An 18,577-nucleotide genomic window follows, 5' to 3' on the forward strand; every position below is an offset into this window, starting at 1 on the left:
GATCCTGAAATGCTATGCAGACATGGCTCTACAGGGATCTTAATTTATTAAAAATATTTCTGTCTTACTAATACAAGCACTGTAGTTTCTTTCAATAATTTACCTGATTTTTGTTCGGATTCTCCATGAAAACACACTGCTTCATTATGTATGAGACAACTGCATTGCCCCCTAAAGCTGCAACATGTGCTCTCACCATTGCAAACACTTCAGCGATAAAAGCATGGAGAAAGCCACTGACACCACCCTCCTATAATGGGGAAAAGGAAAAAGAAAAAGTATTTTATGTCAGGTATTGCAATAAGATGATGAATACTCTCCTTACGTTTTTATCCACTGAATATTTCAGTAAATCTGAAATTGCATTTTGTACAGAACGTGAAACCCATTCACTTTTTAATCTATCACAGATAAAACACAGATCAATTGAACTCACAACTAGGTTATTCATTTGTGATTGATATTCTTCGTAGTAAGTGTAGTACATACACCCCATTCTTTTCAGATATTCCTACACCTTTGCAGGAGCATGCATGTTCAATTGACACTTGAGTAACGAGCTTTTCTTTCACCAGGAAGAGTAGTGCCGTTTTATTTTTTTGTGTAGTAGACACAGAATAATTTACACCGAGGACTAAGAATCATTTGCATTTCCAGGAAATGAATAGTAAGGAGTGGCCGCTACCTTTTGTCACCAACTACCATAACCAAAGTATAAAGCAATACAAACACAAATGTAGCTAATTATGCTTCTGTAGAATCTGAGATGATACCACTTAAGTTGGATATAATGACCTTTCTTTTGACTCTGTCGCAACCTTGGGGCAATAGAACTTTTAATAAAACTGGTTTGTGACTCAGTCTATATAGCTGAAATAGGTATTAATTAGTTGGTCTCAGTGCTGAAAAAAAGCACACTGTCAGCATCACTGAAAAACTACACAGGCTTCCCAACTTCACGGAGGAGCTGAATTCAATACTTGAGCAACTTACTTCCACTGAGATCTGTTATCATAGTCACCAAAGCTTGAGTATCAGCTATTTAATTTGTATCTATAGAAGCTGCAGTTAGAATAAAAATGCCATGAACTCAATGTCCTCATCATACCTTACTACATCCTTTTGAAAATGTTGTCCTTTTCACATAGATTTCTCAAATTAAAAGGGGCCATTACTTGCAAGATCCAAACAAGGCATTCAAAGTTTCTATATAGAGCTTTTGACAAATTTTTATAAAGACTTATCATTTTTATTAACATCTGCTATGTAATTTTATAAATGTGTAATTATTGGGAAACAGCATACTCTTCAGTAGTGGTAAACCAGATAGGTTCGTTCTATTTCTGCATCTAGAAATTGTGGCAGAAGGATGGAGCAGCTTCCCAAAAAGAACATGACGATGATAAAGAATATGTCTTGAGATTTTTCTCAGAGGAGTCTAGATCTGGACTGGACTTCATTGTTTGAATATCATGAACTATACCTTCTAAGCTGCTTGTGTGGTGATATACTCAATAGCATGCTTTTTGGACATTTATGATACAGACCTATGTTACTGAGAATGCAACATTAAAAGTCAGTGCAAATGTTATATACTGTATAGGAAATCTTTATTAACTGAAGACCTCTAAAATCCGAATACACTATGAAAGTTCATCACTGAACTTGCTAAATGAGAATGTTTTTGTTTGGCGTTTTTTTTAAGCATTCAAATTAATCTGTTTTGGGTACAAAAGAGTCCAACTCCCACTGCCAGTCAGACCCATTTTTTCACATAGTTCTGTTTAAGAACTTACTGGTTTAATATTATACCCAAATCAACCATCAACAATGGCCCTAGGGTAAGCAGCCCTTTCTTAACAATGCCAAACACAAAAACGCTCTACTATGACAAGAGCAACATGATACAACTTAATCCCCATTCAGCACCTAGCCTCAAGTGACAAAAAACTCAATTCTCTATGCCATACCTCAACTCAAACCTCTGCAGGCATTATATACTTAGCCTTGATTATTATAATAAACAAAGTGCAAATCCCTGATACACAGCTCACCTCACGTAAAGAAGTAGTTTCTCGTATAAAAAACATGTTGATTATCCCAAGATATTTGGTTATTTTTGCTCCAGGTATGAAAGAAAGAGGTGTCATCTTAACAACTGAGATGGTAGAATTGGCACATGATGGAAAAGAACGATGCCGTAAGTATCCCTCAGCCAATGGACTTGCTTTATCAAGTGAAGCAGCTAAAAAGATGAAAAAGAAAGAAGAGAAAGTAACCATCAAGAAAGATCAATCACTGTTTCTTAACACACAACAACTCTTCTTTATGGTTTCCAAATAGCTTGGTGACAACATTCAGCTGCCTGTGATGCTCAGCCATATCATGTGAGAAAGGAAATTATCATGCAATGCATGCAAAAAGGAGACAAAAAGCTGAAATGGAATTTATTTGGAAGAGTGGCATTCCTGCAAAAGAAAACACTGAGGCGAGTAGCTGCACATACAACAATCAGTTATAAAGTGAAGGTAAAGAAAAAAGTGCCAACATTTTGAAACACATATTCTGCTGGAGGAACAAATTATTATAGGAAGTGTGAAAGTTGTTGTGTTTCCCCAGTGCAGCATTTTCCATTAAAACAGATATTAATCTCTACTAATTTAAGCAAGATAGTCAGACCTGTGGCCAAAGAACTGCTGAAAAATAACTCACCACTTGCTAATTTAGTGACCATTGCCTTGACTGTCACCTTGGTGATTGCTTCCTGTTTCTCACCAAAAATTTTCCAAGATCATACATACACCTACATCCATGCAGTGTATGTTATATAATTAGTAGCCATACACATTTATTGATAACTAATTTTTACTAAGTGAACAGAAATACTGTATTTTGCTCTTTATGATACTGGTTCATAAACCCTGTGTTAGCTTACACAGACATTAACAATGTCGGCAGTTTTCATACTCAGGTATTCATTCTATATGTGATCTGAAATATTACTGCTGGGCAAGAAACTCCACTATTCACCACTGGGAAATCAGAGGTATGTCTCAGATTATCATAACGTGGTAGAAACAGCCGCCTACTTGTCTTAATTGATCCGCGCCTTATGGTCTGAGCTTTCAGTTTAATGAGCTCTATCCAGCTGTTGCATCTGTCTGCAAAGGAACTGTAATCAATTGACGTTGCTGAAAACACAGACAGAAAAACAAAAGAAAAAAAACAAAGAAAAAAGTATGGATGATGTCTCTTGCTCATCTCAATGCTCCTTCTGAGGAGGCAATTATCTGTCTGAGAGAGAATGAACATCCCTTTCCAGGTCTGTTTAAAGGAAAAGTTACAGTATAGGTCTGGACTTGTCCAAACCAGTGTACCGATTTCTGGTGAGGTCACAGTTGTGAACCAACTGCCTGACTGGGACTTCATCACTGAAAAAACATGCAAATACAGTCATTAATACCTTACGCTAGATTTTATTTTATTTTTAAATCCCATGTTAGGTATTAAGCTTTTATTTCTTTAAGCTTATCTAAGCCTTGTTTAATTTTCATTGCTATTCCTTTCCTCCTGAAGAGCTGCAGATCGTGATTTAAACTTCCTAACTACCACTATCTAACCCAGAGACTGAAAAAAACCACTGGTGATGATAATAAGAGTCACAAGCTGAAATAGCACCTCAGTTTTAAACACAAATGAATTTTCCTTAACAAAATGCTATCCTCCTTCCCCACCCAACATTATCATTACAACAAGGACTAGAGTTGTTTCTGTTATTACTTTTTGGAATTAGTTGCAGTGGTGTTTGCATTTCTTCAAAAACACAAGTTTTGCAAACACCATTTCTTCATTATCCTGAAGAAATGGAAGGAACACATGCTAACTTTAAATTAAGACAACATTAAAAGCAAAAAAAGCTCTCTCTCAGGAAACTAATTTTCTGGCAGATAAAGTGATCTCAATATATTTGGCAGAGACACACCTATTATTAAAAAATCTGACTTCTGTAATTATAAAACATCAAAATATTATGATATTATTAAGCCACACCAGAGCATGCATTCTCAGTTAACTAGTAAACACTTCCTGGATTAAGACACATCCAAAAAGAGTATACCAATGTCCTAAGAATGCTTATTCTGTTCTGGCATATGGCTAAATTAAGTAAACTCACCTCTCTGAGCAGCAGGAATACCTGTGTGGGAACTTGCACCCTCCAGGACTTCTAATAAAATAAAATGAATTTCACTCAGATAATATATGAGCACTGGTAACTGCAAGTCATGTAGGATGTGACTAACAGCTTTCTTTTTATAAAAAAGTTTTAGAGTAAATATCAGAAAAACCTTCTATATATACTCTGCTATGTAATGTACCTTGAAAACACAAATTAATTATAAATTAGTATAGTTTATTAAATGTCTTGCAAAAAGATAATTTGTTAAGCAGTTCCGAAAGCACATAGATACTACGTACAGACATTTAATGTTTAGCTTAATGTAAACAAACAGAAGAGTTTACATTAGAGTTTATGTTACAGAAGTCAAACTTCAATGTTTATTTGAAATAAAGGAATCCCCAACTTTTTTCACCTCCCATCCCATAGCAACAGCAAAGATTTTCAGTAAAAAAGGAAAAACTGAGATCAATTATGATTTTTCTTTGAACATAAGGCAATAAATAAGCTCAACAAGTAACAACAAGAAACAGCAAGTTTAAAATCATAGATGGCGATTCTGATCATTATTTTTTCTTGTAAGAAGTACCTTTCATCCCGTTTACACTTTTCTTGGCACACTTACCAGTTCTTTAATCAATAACACACAAACAAGTAAATACACCCATCACTTCCAACACATTTGCTCTCATCACCCCTCACAGCACAGGAATAAGGTTCTTAGAAATAATGGTCCAATGAAGACTGTGATTCTCATTGTTCTGGTAGATGAATTTATGGTCTATTGCTACAGTCTGTCACTACAGAAACCGGGTGTCAGTCTGACTTTTAACTGGCCTTTCAACTTTTAGTAACTCTTAAAATGCTATCTGAATGCAAAAATAAATTTAGTCTATATTACCCCAGGAGTTGCCATTTAACCTTACAGTTATTACTTCTGCATCTTTTATCACGATAACAGATTAGACTTTCAAAACTGTCATAACTTCAGCAATCTACCATAGCAACATCTCTGATAAGCAGTGAGCAGAAGAGGTCCTACTTACAGTGATGTGTCATAACACAAGAACTGGTGAGTGGCACGCAACTTTTCCTGCTTACGTGTTGAAGAGATGGCAAGCATGCTGAGTCTCTATGAAAAGGATGATGGATTCTTCCCCCCAACTTGATACCTAATCATTCTTGCTCCCTTTATAAGAAGGGGCATACGTTTTTAGGGCACGATGCATCTGATCCTAAAATTAACTTTTCTTTTAGAATAAGCTATGCTGTGTCCCAGTAGTGTCTATTTATCTGCATCAACTGTAATAGTCATCTAGGTAAGATCAGAAGTAAATATAAGCACTTTTGCTCACATGAATCCCATTCATAGTGAAGTATTAAATCTTTAAGTCCTCAGGAGACTTAGGAAAGCCTGGTTTTAATACCAATTGCAACTAAACCACTAGCAACATTTATGCACTGTTGCTGGTAAGTTTAAGAACAATACAACAAGAGCTAAGATTTTTCCCTATGACTTATACTGAATAATAAACAATACAGGAATGAGGATACTGCAAATGTTACCCTAAAAGAAACCATTCACCGTGAAGAACAGAAGTCAGCCAGGGTAGCAGTGTCTTACAGAGAATGTGTTAGAAGAATGATGTATATTCAGGCCTCAACCTTTGACATTAGGACTGTCAGAAGTTTAACAGAAATCTATTTTATTATACTTGTCTCTAGTCTCACACATTTTCTGATCAATCCAAGCACAGCAAAAGCCATTTAACACCATTCTAACCCTACCTGACATCAATTAAGAACATCTAACAGGATATTGGCAGACATCCAATGCTTTTCAAAACTTACTTTTCTTCTCCTATGTTCACTTGCACACACACACAGCTCTCTGATTACAGATGATTTTATAAACATCTTTGAAGAAAGTAAAACCTCACGGATATGGACTAAACTACAAACAGTCCATCTTAATAGACCCTAGTTTGCCTCTTTACTTTCTGGTAATTTTACAGTCATATCAGAAACTGATCTACAAAGTACAGGTTAGAATTTCTCCGCCCCTTCCTATATATATCTATATAGATAGATTAGATGCATTTGGAACATTCTACTGTTGAGTACCATCAAACTCTGTATGTTCAAAGATCATATTGCTTAAACAGTACATGAGATTTGGCGCTAGAAAAGCAATCACACACAATGGCCTAGTCTCTGTTCCAAGGCTATAAATAACATACAATCTCAGATTAATTCAATTTCAAAATTAATTAAAAATTCAAAATTAATTAACATTCAAAATTCAAAAATAATTAAAATTCAATCTCAAATTAATTCAAATCTCAAATAAATTCAATGTTTTTATGAAAACTGTTAAAAATTGGAGAACTTAACTCCACGCTTGCAGTTTAATTGTGTCTAAAATATTATTCAGCTGCATTTAACTTCATACTTGTTATTGACAAGTAACAATTTTCATGGTAATAACGAATGACATCCAGTCCAGTGAAAGCATCAATCTTAACTCCACTGCAAACAACACAACCTAATTACTATACTATATGCTAGATACTACAGTGCACAGTAACATTTTTTTAATAAACTATGTCACAGTAGAAGTATTTAGTTACATATAACTTGGTACATTATTTAAGTCCTGTTTGAGTATTACAGTGTACATATGTAATCTATTTTTATGTTTTCTGGTCCTTGGGATGTTTTTTGAAAAGCCGTTTTGCATCACGGAATAATACCTGGAACCTGAAAATAAAGCAAAATTTCTCATCCCTCTTTTTATATGCCTGCCTGTTGGCCAGGGATTCGACACCTGTATGGAAAATGGCATTTCTTCACTTCTAACAGATTAAAGGAGTTTAACACTTACTAGGACACTACTGTAAACTTTACAGTCATCCTCAGGGCCCTGACAATATACAGGCATGTGAGAACAGAAAAGTAGATTCCTCAAGTCCTTCGTCAGACTCCTACCCTATCACCCCCCAAAAATCCCTACATTCCACTGCTGGGGGTGGGAAAAGAAGGACTACACAACTCCTAACACCACTAGATGTGAGCAAGACTCCCTAAGAAAAGGCTCATTCTCCAGGCTCCTAACTCACTTTCAGCTCAGCTCGTGTAATAACAGTACTCTAAAGAGTACTTGAGGTTCTCCACACAGCACACCAGCAGCATAGAACAAGATAAGCAACTGACTAATATGGAAAACAGATATAGAAGTTCTGCCAAATGCAAAAATGGAAGTGGAAAAACCGAAGAACTCAAACAAACAATCCTCTTGTAAGCTATCAGTTTTGAGAATCTTATGTTTTGAGAGTAGAACAAAAATTTTCAGATGAAACCATGACTTTCCCCTTCCTGTTTTTTCTTTAATCTCTCTTTAGTGAATTATTTTAAGCTGGATTAATGCACAAATTAAAAGCCACTAAGCGAAAACCAACCTGTCAAATTTTGTTTATTTCAAGGGTGGTAACTTTTTATTTACTAAAGGTCATTATATAATAAAGTTGTATAAAAATACTTTAAAAAAATAACAATCTTACAGAAAAATAAGAGAAAAAGGTCATCAGTATATTAAATAAACTGCTAAGTAAGTATAACTACAGGGAAGCCTCAATGCCTACTTGTGAAGAAATGACAAATTAAATAATTATCTAGTTGAAAGCCTCCGAAGTGAATTGTAGTACAGCATCGATTGTAAAGACCACCCAGAAGAGTTATACACATGAGCAGGCTACCCTCTACTGGTCAGCGCCTATTTTACAACTAGCACAGTCTAGGGACAATAAATAGACATTACTGCTCACTTATATTGCACAGGCAAGAATGACATTTTAAACCAAAATGCTAATAAGATAACTGATGCCTATAAAGCACATCTTGCTTTCAAGAATTTAAAGAAATGCACTGATTGTTTTAAACAAAACTAAAAGCAAGCTAAATGACAAAAATCACATCACCTTCAAGTAATAACTTGCTGCTACGTAAGCGATAAAAATGCTCCACTATTTTCCTCAACCATAATCAGTAGACTTTGAGGAAAACAAAAAAACAGAGACTGTTAGACATGGGACTAATCAACAGAATTTGCCATAGTTAATACACGGGTTCCCTTTTTGTGTATTAAATGCTGAATCTCAAAATCATGACACAATCATAGAGCAATGAACACTGGGCTCCAGTACTTAAAAACAAAGTATTCAGTGCCTCAGTGAAAGTGTAAGTTTTGAAGCATCTCTACTACAGAAACAATATGGTACTCAAAAGTTTATCCTGGTCAGTAATTTCTGGGTAGCTCCTCTTTTTGAGGATGAAAGGTTGATATTATCATAGCATAAACAATTAGAAGTTAAGCAATGAAAAATGTATTAAAATAATACAACACAATGAGAATATCATTGCTGAAATTAAACTGACCTCTGAAAATGCAAACAAACATGGTAGACATCCTCTTTTACAGAACTTGTGTAACAGAAAAAGAGGAGCTGTAACATTTTAGCAAAAACATTTACAAAATTCACACATACTAAACTTTCTATGCCTAGCAGGATGGTGGACAGATTATCTATATGGTGGGCAGATTATCCTCCAACAACATACAAGAAAGAAAATACAGCTGATTTCAATGAAGGCTGTTTAACAGCTAATAGAAGTGCTGCATGGTACAAGTTGTTTATTATACAAGTTTAAGCCACTTCACCTCAAAAAAACTGCACGCAATTTTGCTCAGCCAAAACACCAACATTTGCTAGATAAAGTATTTCCCACCACGAAAACTATGACTTAAGCTATTTGAAGCTGACAATAAATTCATGGAGTTGATCTATATGGGCCATCCCTAGAAGCAAAGCAGTGTGAGGCAAGCCTTTTATAATTTTTTATAATTATAAAGTAATTTATAATTCTTTAAGTGAAACGACACCAAACATTCAGTAGTTTTACATTTCCTATACACTGAATACAACAAAAGATAGAACTATAGGAAACCTACAAAGGAACATAAACAGAAAAATTAGCCACCTTATCTGACTCTCAAAAAAATTGGCTTTAGGAGTGAGCATATCCATTATGCTTATGTAGTACAAAATATTTAAAACATGTGAAAATACAGATATTTTAATGCTACTGCAACAGTGAAAGAGCAGTACTCAAAATCAGTAAAAAGCAGAGTTCACTCTTCTTCCATTTAACCAACCTTTAGCTGGTGAGAATGGTTGAGAAGCAAGGGGATCAGAGCTAAGTTCCAATGGAAATTGTAGCTGTTCTTCATTATCTGTTGATGCTTCAAAGAAAACATATCAAGTTGGTAATTATTCCAAAATGTTTTGCCAGTAATAATAAGCACTACAGATTCAGTTTAGTCCGGTCTGACCAGAACACAGTTTTTCAGCACATGAACACTGTTCTGTTGCTGTTCTGTATGAACAGTTAGATGCTTGACAGGAAAGCCAGCTGCAAAATTGAACAGAACCTGTGTTGTATTTATTAGGATTCAGTATTTTCAGGAAAAAAAAAATATTAAGTCAATTCATGTACCTTACACTTGATTCTGCTATACGTTACAGTAAAAAGCATATGTTTAGCTATACATTACAGTAAAAAGCATAATTTATTTAATGTAAGAGGAAAACAATTTACTGTTCCTATTGAAGGAGATAATATACAACTCATATTTTAGAAACATAAGGCTCTGTGTTCTACTGCTAAGTTCCATTCTACAGAATGGAGTATCTTCAAAGCCTGTCTAAATTCCTATGTCCAGACTGCATACGTACATTTCTAGTGTATGATGGTGCTTCATTATGAGAAAGACAAAGGCAGATTGCAGTAGTCTTCTCCCTCAATAATCCTACATGCTTTCACTGATATCAAACAATATCACTTAACTAACTTAAGGTTTTTTGGTGTGTGTGTTGTTTTTTTTTTTAAAGTATTATGAATAACTTATTTTATGTCTTCTTGAAGTAAGGACAGGATTTGTAAGTTTTAAGCACAAATATTCTCTTACATCATGTACTTATATCATGTACTTCAAAATACAATGAAAACATTGTCATCTGTTACATGAATATTTTTGTCTAATGAATTCAAATATAGTACACGCAATAAGGAAATACCAAACATTTCTTTCATATGACTGTAAGTTTGTTGATTAGGTGCAAACAAATACCTACTACCTGACAACTAAGTCATTCTGCTGGAGGTCACATACCTGAACTCTAAAAACCCGTGTTATGATTTTATAGAACTACCCTGTAAAAACTGTGTATGTGTAACTGCAATTAAAATGTAGATTAATTACGTATCAGGATAAATAAAATTTTAAAAAGTGAGAAAAAAGATTCTCTTTCATGTTTATGTGCATTGCAGTATTTACCTCTTTGCTGTGATTTTTCTATAGGGGGTTTACTGGCTTGTAATGCTTGGTTTTTGTCAAATGTAATTGCAACAGCTGTGACTGCAATCTGCAAATCAGAAATAATATATTAGTAACTTAATCTCTCATGCAAAGTCCAAAAAGATTTTTGGAAAAAAAAAAAAAAAACAGGAAAAATCAACACAACAATAAAACACAACCACAGATTTTGCCACAGGAAAACAACGAAGGGAAAAAAAAACTAAGTAGATATAAGTAGATATAATAAAAGCCTTCACAGGTTTATAATCTTTATTTATAAACATTTATAAATCACTATTAAATGATAATTCTAAGGTCTGTTAGCATATACATCTGACAGGTTATGATTTTATTCATGTTTGCTCATTCATTCTTAGTGAAGTGACAAAAAGAATCAAACTCATTACTATTTTTGCAAGAGAAAAAGATGCTCAATTGATCACAAGAATGATGCTATACTTAAAAAAAACATTTTGTTTTAAAATAATCAAGTATATTGCATCATCTTGAAACTGAAAGAAAAACACTTAGAAACTGGTATGCCATATTCTTACAGAGTATGTGATAAAACCTTTTAATGGGTATCTAATCAGGGCTTTTTGTTTCCTATCTAGCTAAAGAGATGTCATTAGATACACCATGATCAGGAAACACCATGCAATCCCATGATTCGCAGAACTGATGACCCGATAGGTCACCCCTTTTTCTTCACAACACATTACAGCTGTAAGTTTTACTTCAGAATTCCACAGACATACTAGTAATCCAGTTCTAGCCCAGTTTACTCTCAGCAGCACATGTCAATTGAAGGCCAAAACTGGCACGCCTATATGCTGAAAATCAAAAGAAGCAGTTTACTTACCTGAACTATTTCATCCTCTGGTAGAGCAACTGTAAAATTTACATGACAAAGGCAGCAAGGAACCATAGATCGCAGTTTAAAATACAAGCTCTGCCAAAGACAAAACATTATTTGTGTTAGGTAAAAAAAAAAAAAAGGTATGGTTTACTTCAGAAGAATTAATGATCAAAATTCATAGCAGAAATCATCTAATCATGTTAATTTTTCTTGAAGAATTAAAAGTCTAAAGTCAGGATAGAATAACTGTCTTTATATCACTGTTTCCAAAGTACACTACCAATCAAAGGATTCATTCTGATTCAAAAAGCTTCAGAAATCCTTGATATATTAAGAAGGCTGAATCTATCTTTAGAGTAGCTTACCAACTAATAACAGGCACGGTGTAGCCTAAATGTGGAAAGCAACTATGAAGAAAATGTTATTTTCAATACAGCCTCGCTTCACTTTGCTTCCACATGAACAACTCAAAATATGTTTGAAATCAAAGATTCTTACCTTCAACAGATTCTCACAGAGATCATTGAAGTTCTTATTAAGTGTTTGATTTGTTAGATTAATGTTGCTTAATCTGGATACTCTTACTGCTGTGAACATCTGAATGAGAAACAAACGCACTTTTTAAAATGCACGTCTATCTATCATATTAAAACCAGAAATTCATAAAGAATATAAATAACTCATAACATAGTTAAGAAAAAATGAGAGATAGAAATATGAAGGAAAGGGAAAAAGCTGTAGCCAGTCAAGTAAAACACTTGTTGCTCAAAGTTTTGAGACAAAATTTCTACAAACCATTGCTTATGAATATATGAAAAAAGTGATTAAGCAAGATATGAAATACTGTATGTCATTTTCACTTGCTTCATAAAGCAGTCATGCTACCACCTCCATGATTTTCAACAGCAGAAATAAAATTTATGTAAATCACGTACAATAATGGACTGTCATAACAGATACACTGGCAATCCCATCAACCTGAAAGCATGTTGCTAACACAGCCATTGTTTTCAGATTCGACCTGTACCTCTGCAAAGCACAGTCTTACACTGTACCAATTTACATCTGTTTTACACGGGACTGAACTGTGTCGTACAACCCCCATTAAAGTGTTTAAACTTCATTATTAACAGAATTTTCTCCTACCTCCAGATTGGGTTTACAAATTCTTACTTATCTTAACCTATTAATGTTATCAAATTCAGAATCTCACATAACACTTTCAACACCTGTTTAAGAGTCTGTAAAATCTAAACAAACTATTAAGAATGCCTGAAAACTTAAAATTCCGTATTTTACTGCAGCTACTTTCTAACACTCACGTTATTTTAATAAATTGTTAGATAACGGCATTTTAAAAAGCACAACAAAATATACTCTCATACCCTACTTTTCTTACCAAAATATCACTTGTATTTCTAACACAAGAGTATCCTTTAAATTTATCTTTCAAAATCAGTATACTTCAGAGATCGCTGAAATTACTACTTCATATTTCAACCCAATTTGAAAAAAAGTTTTTATTTTTCTTTCTTTCTTTCAAATAACCTTACTTGAATTTCTGGTGTCCAGTTATTTATACCAGGCATAATTTCTGTGTTGCAACTGTAAAAACCTGCGAAGAAAATATTTGGGAAAATTATGCTGTACACTGAAATATCAAAATACTTTGAAAGAAATATATACAATATCATTTGAAGTTTTCCAAGTAATTCCCCTCAAGTGTTCCTGAATACTGGATAATAACATAAATAAAAGAACAACACATAGCTTCTGTTATTTATATTAAAGTGAAAAACTAATAATAGAGATTGAACTCACCACTTCTAAAACAAATACTCTGACTGCAGAATTCTTATTCTGAATATTTCTTGAAATACCAAAAAGCAAGACCAGAGGTGTCATCGTGTTGAGACTAAGTAGTATGAAATGCAACACTGAGTTACTCCCCATGGAGACTGGGTAGCTCATGTCCCATGATGCTAAGACGACCTGGTGAGACATGCTCCCTGACTGCTTCACATTGCCACTTCTCCCAGATCCTGTGAAACAAGAAACTCCCAGCTAGCTGGTCCTGAGGAAGAAGAAGCATACAAAGTACTTTTGCTCTGATGAAGAATACACTTAAGCATTCTCATAGGAAGGACCAACACCAAAATCCACTATTTAATTTGAATACACTAAGTACAAATGACGAAGCTTACTAAAAAGGTGCTTGTTGGAGAAGCTAAAAGATAACCCTTGACAGACAGCATAGAGATGCTTTGAAGATACTGCCTGAAGACTGGAGTACAAACTCCTAGCACTTACTAAGAGAGACTTGAAAAGACTGAAAAAAAGGGATAATGACTAAACAGCACAGTAAGAGAAGTTATCAAAAGTAAATAAGCAACCTTGAAAATCTGAATATACACCTAATGTGTTCAGAAGAGAAAAATCTGGTGGGCTCTGTGTCAACACACAAAATTAGCTAGAAAAGAAATTGTGAACCAGCTTGCAAAGGGTATAAAAATAAGTAAGTTTTCTTTCAGAATATCAAAAGCAGAAATCTTGTTGAAGAATCAAGTTAAGACAGAAAGAATATTCAGAGAAGTTAACAATAGCAGAAAAATATGCATTTTTTGCATCAATGTTCACGATGGCGGTGAAGGTTTCCATGCTGGTAGAAAACCCTTGTTTAGTTTTCATTTAAGAACTTGTCTTAAATGAAAGTTTCTGAAGAATTTATTGGACAAATGGGCAAAATAACAAGTAAGAAATCATATAAACAACTGGAAAGGGAAAAGATGAAATAGCTGACTAACTGATCAAACTCTCACTTAAAATTACCTTGCTACCAGATGAAAGGATCCTTTCATCTTCTGGTAGTGAGATGCCTCGAAGTAACTGGGAGCTACTAATTTGCTTAGTACAGATATTGATATTACTGGTCTGTCAAAGACATTCTAGAAAATGAAGTTCATGGGCACACAGAAAAACAGAACGCTGAAGAGAAGCCAATATTACTTTTGTAAATAAACTGATGTCTTACACATCCAACAGAGTTCTCTGCAGGAATCGACAAACATGTAAATAAAAGGCTGACACAACCTACTTCGGACATCAAAAGACATTTTGTAAGATCCTCCACCAAGGACTCTTCAATAAACCAATATGCTCAAGGGCAGAATAGAATACCATGAAGAAAATACAACTGATTAAAAGACTAAACAGAGGGTCAGAAGAAATGGCCAATTTTCACAATGGAGACATTTTTAACTCAGGATTGTATGCTCCCAACATAACTTATCTACAAAAGAGGAAAAAATGAGGCAACTGCTGACAGCCTTATTTTAGGGTAGTAAAATCAACTGCAGTGGGACCTAACAATAGATAATAAGTTGATAATAGATGAAAATCAATATAAAAAAACAACTGATGCATGCAGAAAATTTTAACATCATATATACAATGATAGATTATAGCCAATAGAGACTATGAGGAATAAAAAAATTGGTTCTAATAATAGGGAACTATGATAAAGATAGTTCTGGACTCAACAGAACTTAAAAGGTATGTACTAATAGCAATTATTAGGAATGGAACGGATATATTCTCAGATGCATGGTAAACTCAGAAAGAAAGAGGGATGACAAGTATAACCAAACATACCGTGCAACTTCTGTATAATCAACAACTATGTTAGCCTCTTATCCAGATCAAAGAGTTCCACTGAGAGGCATATGACAGATGTCTATAAAGCCATAGATGGCATAAAGAAGACTGACAGAAAGCAATGAGTCATATTTTCCCAATACAGTAAGGAAGAAAAACAAACAAGAAGTAAGATGGTGGCTGATTCAAAACAAACATAAGGAAATGGGTATAAGGGTGCATGTTCTGGTGCAAAATTCTACAAACACTGAAAGCACATGGATTTAAAATGCAAACATCCAAATGCACAGAAGAGTTTGACAAAAAGCTATGAATTACACATAAAATATCCTTCTCTTGGGATGCTGCTGAACTATGAACTCTTAGCAGACTATTTTTTGTTCATTTTACTTGCTCTTAATTTAATACAACACACATTCTTGACTAATCCCTGTCAGCAAGCTTACACAAGGTGATACAGTACACCTCTTCCCGTGTTGGATTCTTAAATGAGAAAAATAAATAAAGAAAAATAAAGAAAAAAGAAATACATCTATAAACACTGAAGTTAGAAACTACTGTTGTTTCTATTATGTGACCTTATTGCTTCCTATAGAAAATCACTTACATTTGAATTGACAGTATAGCACAATCACAAAGTAAGGAAAATACATATGTACCAGATAAACAAGACTGCTACAGAAGGGCAAATTGCTCACCTCAAATTAAAACGTTCTTGGAATACAAAACCACTATGTCACATTATACGGCTAAAAATACTTGAACAACATACCGTGCTCCATGCCTATATGAATTAACTACAGATTTACAACAACAGTACAAATCAGTGACACACAATATGCCACACAAATACTGTGTTTACCTGTTTTCAGTACAGATCAATCCCCACAGAAGTCTTAGGGACTTGTTCTTCCCAGGTATGTCAGACAAACTGAACTCTTCAAGACAATTTTCACTTTAACTTACAATGTTCTATTTTGCCCAGTATGTCATAAAAATGAAGTTATACAGGCTACAGCATAAATTAGAAAAATATGTTTTTAACTATACCAGAAGGTGGTGGAGCATCTGTCAGTAAAGAATGTACATCTTCCATCGCATCTGTATCATCAATCTGGAAAAAAAAAAAGTAGTTATAGATAAAAATCATGTTGCTCTTCCAGTTTTAAGTCTCATAAAGATGTAAAAATTATGTTATCAAGAGATCTGTATCTGACAGTTAAGGAGAGATTTTCAAAAAGGATTCCATCAACCAGACTTCTTAATCTAATCCAGCAGTCTATGGTGTGCTTAACACTTGAAAAGCAGTTACCTTAACTAAATGGTATTAAAAATAAAATAACACACCCAGAACACACAGGAACTGCACTAGATAATAATAACAAAAAGATAATTTCTAAAACAATTTAAAATACTAAAGGTTTTACACAACTTAGAACTAGAGCCTTGACTATGAGAGCTCTCATAAAGTCTATAATTATACTGATGTGATCATTCCCTGCCTCTTCCAGTGCCAGACAAAAATCTTTCCAAGACTTTAAAAAGCCTTGTTCAGTATGAGCAATGGAAAATCAAATCGGAAAAGGCACATTTTGGGTTATTAGTTTTTCTGTTGAAATAAACTCTGCCACATTCAATTTTTAAAGACTTTTCTTATTTCAGATCAGACTGAGAACACATCTACTCCAGCATTCTGTAAATATTTCTGTGCTCTTTATATGTAGATTCATTCTGCCTAATTGATCTGCAAGAGATCCAAGTTTACTTTTAAGCTTCTGACATTTTCTTACCACGTTTTTTGGAAATTGCTTTTATCTTAATTCCAGTATTAAGCGGTTTTCTGTCGTGTACTGCTTCTCTTTGACACACACACAACTTTCTCATTTAAAAAAAGCAAAAGAAGAATACTTTGATGTTGTTAAATACAGACAACCTTAGCACTCATAATTGCCTTCCCACCATCTCACAGCACTTCCTCATCACATGACTTTTTTTTTAAACCACTCTCTTACATATTTCCAGTGACCAATGATTTTAACTGAGGTCAGAGTAGGCAGCCTCATTAAAGCCCCTCGAATACTGTGTCTAATACTCCATTTCTTAACAAAGGATACAGTAGTAAGTGGTCGCACACATGAAAAGTCTTTTATTTTTTCTATAAATAAAGATCGTGCTAACAAAACATAGGGGCGCATATTCTAGGACAAACACATTCACATAATGTAAGGCACTAAACATGGTCCCTAAATTCAGGCTCCGTTCTCCAAGTATCAGTTTTTTTCCCTACTCTGAGCAGCGTTTATAACATACTCTCCTATGCACTTATGATTTTCCTTTCCACATAGAAAACTCCTCTTATCCTTCCAACCACATGTACCATGGTCTATATATAAGGTGAAGGGAAGAATTCCCTGAAACAGTAAAAACTGAGCTGAACTCTGCTTGGACCATATAATGCAGTCCTTAACTAGCTGATCTTTGCTTGTAATGTATTTACCTTCTCAATGAGGTAACCCAACAGAAATACACCTAGTTTTTATTACCACTATCCCTCTACCATTTGAGAAATGTGAAAGCAAAATGGAGGCTGGGCATATGTTTTTTCAGATATTTTTTGTAATTTCTCCAAAGGGTCTCTTGCAGCAAAACGGTCTTTGGGGGCTTTTATGCCTTAACATAATCCTCTGTTTTTGAGAGAGGCATTCAACCCTTTTGTATTTAATCAAATATCTTCTGATTAACTCATCTATTTCAATGCAGTGCCTCAAAGAGCACCTCTCACCATTTTTGTTTTGAGGATACAATTCCATTCCTGTTGGTGCACAAAGAGAATGATAACTGCAAAAGTGCTTAATGAAAATGGTCGAACAAACGGAAGAACAATTCTTGCCAGCTTAGTTTTAATTCTATATCCTGTGATATGTTCACAAAATCTTTTTTCAGACATTGTCCCTAGAGGCACACATTAACTATGCTTTAAAGAATTGGAAGAAGAGAAAATGTTAAAAATTTGATTTTTCTTTCTACTGATACTAAATAGAAAAATTTGTATACAATTTAAAAATTGTCTTTGGGGATGAATAAGAATTTTTTTCTACCTTTTTCTTTTTTAACGTATATTTCAGGAAAATAAAAATATTAAAGTACTGAAAACATTCATCACCTCCAAGACAAAAGCATCCTTCTTCCCATGTGAAAGATCTAGCTCCGTAACTTCATCAGAGCTTTCTGACTGAGATCTTAACAACCTGGAACGTTGTCTTGGTTCTGGAATGGGAGACCCAATGATTTCTTCAGGTAGCTCCTAAAAAGGGTATCAAATTAACAGTTGCTCTACATAGCTTCAAAATAATTCCAGTTCTAAGCAATTTGTTTACAGTTCTAAGAATCAGAACATTCTGAAAATAACAGAAATAGATCTAAACAAGATCAAACTGATTTGATTATGTAGATTAGGAGATCTGAAAACTGC

At 34.2% G+C, this 18,577-nt stretch overlaps 1 protein-coding gene across 22 annotated transcripts in view; it reads right to left on the reverse strand.

The window, feature by feature from the left end:
- The window catches only part of C2CD5 (C2 calcium dependent domain containing 5), a 67,840-nt gene that overhangs the window by 1,964 nt on the left and 47,299 nt on the right, over positions 1-18,577 (reverse strand). For 14 of the 22 annotated variants that reach the window (XM_080596951.1, XM_080596938.1, XM_080596952.1 and 11 more), the window contains 11 exons: positions 18,269-18,409; positions 16,156-16,219; positions 13,005-13,066; positions 11,950-12,048; positions 11,455-11,544; positions 10,572-10,659; positions 9,390-9,476; positions 4,175-4,225; positions 3,090-3,191; positions 2,055-2,245; positions 104-250 (listed from right to left, as the gene is read on the reverse strand). In XM_080596951.1, the coding sequence (XP_080453077.1) occupies positions 104-250; positions 2,055-2,245; positions 3,090-3,191; positions 4,175-4,225; positions 9,390-9,476; positions 10,572-10,659; positions 11,455-11,544; positions 11,950-12,048; positions 13,005-13,066; positions 16,156-16,219; positions 18,269-18,409 (1,122 nt within the window). The remainder of the gene's footprint in view (positions 1-103; positions 251-2,054; positions 2,246-3,089; positions 3,192-4,174; positions 4,226-9,389; positions 9,477-10,571; positions 10,660-11,454; positions 11,545-11,949; positions 12,049-13,004; positions 13,067-16,155; positions 16,220-18,268; positions 18,410-18,577) is intronic. The other 8 variants (XM_080596942.1, XM_080596948.1, XM_080596947.1 and 5 more) reach the window with 2 other exon arrangements.

The sequence above is a fragment of the Anser brachyrhynchus genome, assembly GCF_964034855.1.
Source record: "Anser brachyrhynchus genome assembly, chromosome: 1".
NCBI lineage: Eukaryota > Metazoa > Chordata > Aves > Anseriformes > Anatidae > Anser > Anser brachyrhynchus.